General features: G+C 42.2%; 1 protein-coding gene across 1 annotated transcript; it reads right to left on the reverse strand.

The window, feature by feature from the left end:
* Positions 1 to 619: 619 nt before the first annotated feature.
* Positions 620 to 6,136, reverse strand: LOC147211051 (growth/differentiation factor 8-like). Its single transcript, XM_086121056.1, has 3 exons — positions 5,809 to 6,136; positions 4,071 to 4,438; positions 620 to 2,585 (listed from the first exon to the last, which is right to left on the reverse strand). The coding sequence occupies exons 1-3, from the start codon at positions 6,134 to 6,136 to the stop codon at positions 2,205 to 2,207; spliced, it is 1,077 nt and encodes a 358-aa protein (XP_085977182.1). The 3' UTR covers positions 620 to 2,204.
* Between the last annotated feature and the right edge of the window lie 2,022 nt (positions 6,137 to 8,158).

Consider the following 8,158-nt stretch of genomic DNA (forward strand, 5'->3'; position numbering starts at 1 on the left):
CCCGCCGTGTCGACAACAACACGCTTCCCCCTGTTTGATCATCCTCCAACAGAGTGTTCTATTAACCTGTTATACAGGTACATATTTTTGGAATGTGGAAGGAAACCGGAGTACCCAGAGAAAAGCCACGCAAGGCCTTGTGAGAACAAGCAAACTCCACACAGGAAGGCCGTAGCCACTGTGAGGCGGACGTGCTAACCACTCAATCACTGTGCCGCTCCAAAAAAGTTTGTTTGTACCTTTCACTAATCCAATAATGCCAAGAATTTTTGTTTGTTTGTTTTTGTGAATAGAACAGTAGTGCTTGAGCTTAATTGACACAATTCCGATCTGATATAATGTTTAAAACCTCAATTACCCGCCCTCCAAAAAAATTATACTGCTGAAAAGTCACCAATAGCCTAGAAGTATCAATATGCTTAATGATGGAGTGGTAGTTAAGTGCAGTAACAACGTTAATATCCTGTGGATACTTTTCCTGCAGCTCGACATCACAGGATGTGAACTCAAGTTCAGTGCAATAAGACAAATGTCATTTTTGGACACTGTGTTCCAGCAGAATGCTTAGGTCACAGATCCCTGTGAAGTACAACAACAGCCAGGACATCTGCACTCAGCATCACATCAAGACAAAACCTCCTGTGGAGATTTTTTATTTTGTCTTACTATCTTCTTGGTTGAATCCTTGCAGCCACAGACTCAAAGTGCGACGTACATTACATTTCCCACAATTTCACAGATTGTATAAAAACCCATGTTTCACGTTCTCATTTGAAACCCAACTACCACAAAGATACGGTAAAATTAGATGTGATTAGTGCAATCCCATGTAGCGTTCGCCAAACCTTTTCTGTCTTGAAAATACAAATCAAAAATATTGCTGGCCCACGGTGTATCTGTAAAGAAGGTAAAAAATGTACTCAGCTTCCTTAGATGTCCAGAAAAATGAATGGCGTTTGATTCTTGTGATGGGTTTTGTAAGCATGCACCGGGAAGAAAGGGCATTCAGTTCATTGTTTATCAAATAAAGGCACATGCTCGATATCCTGCAGGCTCTCTTTGGCCAAAGCTCAAATCAGACAGAAAGGACAGGAAGCAGCAGGGAGCCTCACAGATCTCGCATCTCTGCATAAAAATAAATGCAGTGGTACCTTGACTTAGGAGTTGAATTTCTTCCGTAACTGAATTGACTTATTTCTTCAAATCAATGTTCCCCATTTAAATGCATTTAATCAATTTAAAAGCTCTGTATACATAACAACAGACAATACAAAAAATAAAATGATTTTATTTCAGGTAGAGTTAGCTGTGATTAAAAAAAAACAACTGTTTGTCAATATGTTTAAACAGTCTGTATGAACTGACAATAAATGTTTTCCAAATGATCTTTTGGAAATCCATTCCCCTATTCCCCATCTTATGCCTCTAATTTAATTTGTAATTATTATTTCTTAACTAGCCACGACATGACCGAAACTGGTCGATCAGAGATTGTCGAGACACAAGGCGTGACCGAGGGATGCGTCCATCATCGCGCACCGTTGCTTGCGGAGCCTCTTGAAAATGAAACGAGGACAGTTTCTTTGGCGAGTTATTTAACTCTGTTTAGTCTCAATAGCTAAAAAGGAGGAATTGGAAAGCTCTCTACTTCATGTCAAGGGATATATTGTTGGTGTTTGAGGTACGGACAGCTGCAAATAGACGGCTGCATACAACCACCACCGCCAAAGTGACGGTCACCGGGGAAGTCGATTGCCTCTCTCTTATGTTTTAATTAATCGTACATTCCCCCAAATTACAATATCAAACCGGTCACATTTTTAGCAATACGCCATCATGAACAAGTTATGCGAGCAATCCACATGGCAGCTTTGGCGTCTCACCGTGTATACTAAATTGCAACTACAACTACAGCAAACTAGTTTGTTTCTACTTCACTTAAGTGGGGGCGTATTTGAAGCTCGCTCAGAAGTCAATTTTTGTTTTGCAACAAAAAGCAGAAAAATCCATCAAGCGGCATCTTGTAACTGAAAACAAATTTTTAAACTTAGGCACTCCTAAGTTAAGGTACCACTGTATAACAATATAACACAGTACTCTGCTGATGTTTTCAATCTTTTTTAAAACGGTAAAGGTGCTACGAATCCACAAGTGTATCGAATGGTGGCATGAAAAGCGGCTCCCATAGTGGCCTGCCGTGCGAATCAGGAGCAACCGCAGTGGTCCACCACCATGGACGGGATCTTTCCATAAATGATCTGCTCCTTGCGGTTAAAGTAGAGCATGTTAATGGGCGACATCTTTGTGGGCGTGCAACAGGGTCCTGCCGTGCCACGTGGGTTGGCCTTATTTACTAGGTGTGCATGTGGGTACTGCTGCAGGTACAAGAACTCGCACTCTCCTGAGCAATAGTTGGCTCGATAGCGCTTGGGTGCGATGATCCAATCCCAACCGAACTCCTCAAAGTCTACGGTGAGTGGGTAGCGGCAGCAGCGCGTTTCAGCTGATTCTTCGTCGCAGTTTAGGTCTGAATCACGACGGGACCTCTTTGGACTGTCCAGGATTTTCACTTCAATGAATGGTTGCTGGAAAGGAATCAATTGTAGCGTTAACATTTATGTCATGAAATTTCCATTTGGGCAGCATAATGACCAAGTGGTTAGCACATCTGCCACACATTTCTTAGCCTCAAGGTTCGAGCCTGTATATTTCCTGCAATTGAGATCAAAGGTTCCATTATATTTAGGATAAAGTCATGAGAAAGTCCTTGTATAAGTTTTCAAAGACGTTTCCGTTTAGAATTGAAAATTGCTGTCCATATTACCGGTAATGAAACCACCAGTTCAGGGTGTACCCCCTCGACCGGCCACTGACAGTGGGGATCGCTTCCATCTTGACCACGACCCCAGCGGGGAAAAGCAGTTCAGAAAATGGTCGGATGGATGTAAATGAACCATGACACCAGTCAACTAAGTGTGACTAATTTTTTAAAATCAGGGATGCAAGTAAACTTTTGTAGGTGAATTTATTTAGCTGCCTCCAAATCTCCTCTCATTTTTTTCTCCAGCACATCAGGTTTTCATAGTTAATCATTACCATCGTCATCATAACAATCATAAATTTGCAATATGTGAATAAATGTCTCAATGTTTATAAATTAAGCTTCAGGTGTGGCAACATCACAGCGATAAAATGCAAAGCATGGAAAAATGATACACTTGAAAAAAAGCTAAGACTTTTTTTAAATGAGCCTCAAAAATATGTTGCGCAATTTCTGATGAAAAGTTGCTCTTGACCACTGTTAGTTTTCTCATAACAGTAACAAGGTGACATTAATGTGCAGTCGACAACTGCGATTTTCCATGAACTGCGGACCTCTGAGGCACCATGGTGGAGATTGATTGGCATGTCTGCCTCACGGGTTTCGGGTTCAGTTATCAGCTTAGGGCATCATTGTGTGGCGTTTTCTTTGGTTAGTTGGACTTTTTACCACATTTCAAAAACAGTCGTTTCACTGAAGACTGCAAATTGACCATATTCTTTGTATCAAGCTGCCAAATCAGAGTCCATTTGGGGTATTTTCGCATCATGTCATTTTCTGCAAATAAATGCGCTAAATGACATATTTGAATATGGAATTCGGACGACCGCAAAATTATTTTGCGGTCGTCTCAATTTTTTCCAGAACTTTTTTTTCCTATTCCGCCTGTCGTCATGTGAGCTGGTGACAGCTGATTTACATCTGGGACTCGTCGCTAGTCAATCACAGGTTGCAAAAAGACAAAACAACCGTTCACACCTATGGACAATTTGAGTCCTCATTCAACCCAGGAGTCCCGTTTTTGGAACGTGGGAGGATGCCCGAATATCCGGAGACAACGCACACAAGTGTGGGGAGAACATGCACATTTAAACATGTTCCAACAGAGATTTGAACCTGACTTGTGAGGCACACATTCTAATCACCACGCTATCTGTATGGAGTTTCATATTGTCCAAAAAGTGAGTCCTGTCCTTGAAGCAAGAGCCTGACTGAGTTGTTCAAAATAAAGAATGTAAGGTGCCCTCACCAGGCCTTCCTCTCCAGGCTCTGCCGATGTGACTGCCAGGTCTTCTCCTTGAGGGTCAAAAGCATTGATGTCGATAGCGTAGTTGCTACCTGGCTGACGTAGCCATGCCTGCAGCAGAGACTTGATGTCCATGCTCTGCCAAGAACCGGTGCCAGCATCAGCGTCCACCTTTAAAGAGCGCACTCGGACCCGGGTATTGTTTCCCTCCCTGTCGGGTTTGAGTCGTGAGATCTGCAGGAAGACAGTTGTGACCATGTGGACTGGCCGCAGATGAACCCACAGCTGAGCGCTCAGGATGTTCTCCGTGTGGATCTTTGGACTGAGGCTGAACCGACAATAGGACAACCTTCCCTTTGCAACCGAGTCTGCTGGAAGACATCGTTCACAGCAAATGTTTATCTAAATATCAACAACATCCGAGTTCATCATTCAGAGTCCAAAACTGATTCCTCTTTCAGATGATACAATAAATGTTACTCTTGTGGTAAACAATACTTTGCTCTTCAAGTACCGCTGTCATGACCCAAACTGAAGTACTATTGGAGTTCAATGTGTTTATCAAAAACAATTAGCATTCCTAAAATATATATTTAATAATATTGTAAGCCACTTAAACCGTATGCTCAGGTTGAACAGTAACACTGCATTGAAATCAGACTCAAAGACTACTACTACATTTGCTACTTGTGCCACACAATTTCAGGTTAGGTGCTGCTGAGCTCTAAGTGGAAAAAAAAGTTAGTCTGAATTTCTGTAAATATGGAAAAATTAGCAAAAACTGTACAGTACATGCTTCAATAAAAACGTAAATAATTCAGTTAGAAGGTCTCTTAAAGATTAAAGACCCATGTATAAAAGTTCAATACAACTGAAGTGAACCTGTAATGAAGTGCACACAAAATGTTAAATTACATCCATCCATCCATTTTCTGATCCGCTTTATCCTCACAAGGGTCGCGGGGGGTGCTGGAGCCTATCCCAGCCGTCATCGGGCGGTAGGCAGGGGACACCCTGAACCGGTTGCCAGCCAATCGAAGGCACACAGACGAACAACCATGCGCACTCACACTCACACCTATGGACAATTTAGAGTGTTCAATCAACTTGCAATAGATGTTTTTGGCATGTCGGAGGAAACCGGAGTACCCGGTGAAAACAGGCCCGGGGAGAACATGCAAACTCCACACAGGGTGGCCAGAGTGGGGATTGAACCCACGACCTCGGCACTGTGAGGTCGACGCGCTAAACACTGGATCACCGGGCCGCCCAGGTTAAATTACATTTACACCTAAATAAACATTTTAAACATTTGAATGGAACTGACTGTATTTCATCATTTAAATTTCTTTCATTTTTTGCACAAATTCACTGATTCTTTTGCATACTACAAGAGGGAGTTGACAAATCGCACTGTGAGAATCACTGCTCTTTCACATAGAATGTTTTGTACATTATCCATTCATCTCTTTTCTGTAAAATTTAACCTCAATATTGCTCGGTGAGAGTTGCCAGCCGATTACAGGGCATTTGTACAACAACCAGTCACATTCACACCTAGGGACAATTTCGAGGCTCAGTGAAGTTAACGTGCATGAAAATGCAAATACAAATTTGATTGAGGCCCCCCGAATAAAGGTTGCATTTCCAGATCCCACTGAGTTTATGCTCAAGGTTTCCCCTCATTTTGAACAATTAAAAGTTTGTGAAATTAATGTGTTTGGTTAATTTGGTTCGTTACACTTGGTTGCCATGGTGATGATGGTTTCTATGGTGGCGTGATCCTCATCTTCCACCCGCGGGTCGTACTGGTCCAGGAGCTGCGTAAGAGGCGGTGCTTTGGGGAGCAGCTGCTGGATCATGTCCCTGCTAATGTTGGGTGCCTGCTCCAGCCGTAGGATACTGAGGATCTGCGACTTGATGCTGTAGAGCCTCATCTGCTTGCTATGCTCCCGAAATTCGCAGGCTGAGCACGCTTCGATGCCTTCTGCCATCTGCCCCGAGGTCCGGTTCAGCTCCCTGCAGAAGCCCGCGGAGAGAATGGCAGTCACACCAAGCAAAAGGAGCATCTTGGACACTCACTCGTGCTTGGTGGGGTGAGGCTATATGAAATGCTGTCTCTGCCCTCAGGACTCGATGATTGGCTGTATAATGTCAAAGCAGATTTAAAGAGGTAGCACTGTTTCTTTTGATTAATTATTATTATTATCATTATTTCCATATGATGGTTGAGGAGAGATGTCAGTTGTTTCTTTCTACAGGCGTGCCCTGAATTGTTTGTTGCTGGAAACTGAACATTTGCAACACAAGACAGACAGCAAATCTGAAAAATAGTTCGGCATGTTTAACACATGATGAACTTTTTATCAAACTTGCAGCGAAAACAAATATATAGTACAAAGTACAAAGAACACCCCTTCAAGAGTCGCTATGATAAAAGACAGAAGTGCATTCTGAAATATATATGAATGCACACAATGTACATAACAAACAGTACATACAGACATAGATCAAATGTTTTAGAAAGATGAGGTAAAAATTAAATCAATCAATAGATAAATAAACACAAATGAAGGGTTTGCATAAGGGTCCACGCCCTCTTATAACTGAACTGAGTTCAGAATCAACCAATCACATTTGAAGTCATGTTACAAACCAAATTCCAATGAATTTTGGACGTTGTGTAAAACATAAATAAAAAACAAAATACAATTTTTTTCAAATCACCCATATTTAGTTGAATACATTACAAAGACACGATATTTAATATTCAGACTGATAAACTTGATTGTTTTTAGCAAATAATCATTAACGTGTGACTGGAACACATTCTAAACATGCTGGGATAGCTAGCAAAAAGATAAGGAATGCTCATCAAACGCCAAACATCCCAAGACGGATCTTACGAAAAAATAAAACATCCAGGCCCAGTTACATTTGACAGAACCACATTTGAAGTCTCCCGAGCAGCAGTGGCGGTTCTGGATCAATTTCACTGAGGGGGCCGGGCTGGGGACAGGGGTTTTGATGGGGGGCACATTCAACCCAGGGCTAAAAAGACAGATTCGAAATCTTATTTGACTTTTTATTTCTTCAGACTTTGAAATTGTAGTCATAACATTACAGTGATGAGAAAAAAACAGTATTAGGAGGGCTAAAATGTCTGCAAGCGTAACAATACGCCGTGTCGATCTGTTGAGAATATTCAAGCCAGGGGATGATATGGTACCAGCCTGCCGGGGACAAAAATTGCAAATACACTGAAGCTAGATGTTTTACACGCATATAATTATCCAAATTTTAAAAGGCAATGTCTTATATATTGATCCTGTTAAATAAAAATGAAAATAAAAAGGGAGACTAAAAAAGTTACACACACACACACACACACACACACACACGCGCACACACAAGCGCGCGCACACACACACACACGCAAATAGCAGTCGTGTCGTGGTAATTTCCTTCTCTGCGGACTGCTTCTCATTTTCCCGCTCATTTTTAAGTGGCGCAGCGCACTAAAGGGTCCGACTAGAATGTTAAATCACGCACTTTGGTTACACTCGGGGGGGGGGGGGCACAGGGGGGCCAGCATCAGTGCTACAGGGGCACTGGCCCCCGTTGCCCCCCCCCCCCCCCCCCCACAGAACCGCCAGAAAATGTGGTCATGTCTGATTTCACCAAGGTTGAAGTTTTTGGCCCAAAATGTTTGCAGCAACATCAACACCGCTCATCACTAAAAAAACAAACTTTCAAGCGTGAAGCATGGCGGTGGCTTGATAAAATACATCATGGCATGCTTTGGGGCTTTTTTATTTTTTAGCTAGAACTGAGGCCACAAGTTTCAGTGTCACAGATTAATCCTGAGCACCGTCACTTCCTTAGTTATAATAGGATGTGCACACATTAGCTTCGTAGTTTAGTTTTATGTCCCTCGGAAAAAAAGTTTTTGCCACCAATTAAGTTGTACTGCTCTTTTGTTACCTTAATGGCGGGAAAAGTTTTGAAATTAATTATCTTAGTCTCATTAGGGGTGTTCACACAGCACACGTTTGCTCCGGCGCTGCACCGATGTATTTTGTTGCGACATA

Source organism: Hippocampus guttulatus, chromosome 1, assembly GCF_054856545.1.
Source record: "Hippocampus guttulatus isolate MCC_2025c chromosome 1, RoL_Hgut_1.0, whole genome shotgun sequence".
Taxonomy (NCBI): domain Eukaryota; kingdom Metazoa; phylum Chordata; class Actinopteri; order Syngnathiformes; family Syngnathidae; genus Hippocampus; species Hippocampus guttulatus.

Coding starts and splice junctions, on each gene's coding strand:
- LOC147211051 (XM_086121056.1), bottom strand. CDS start 6,136: ATGCTCCTTTTGCTTGGTGTGACTGCCATTCTCTCCGCGGGCTTCTGC. Junction 4,439..5,808: donor CATCACCATGGCAACCAAGT/GTAACGAACCAA, acceptor GATGTCTTCCAG/CAGACTCGGTTGCAAAGGGA. Junction 2,586..4,070: donor AGCCTGGAGAGGAAGGCCTG/GTGAGGGCACCT, acceptor ATTCCTTTCCAG/CAACCATTCATTGAAGTGAA.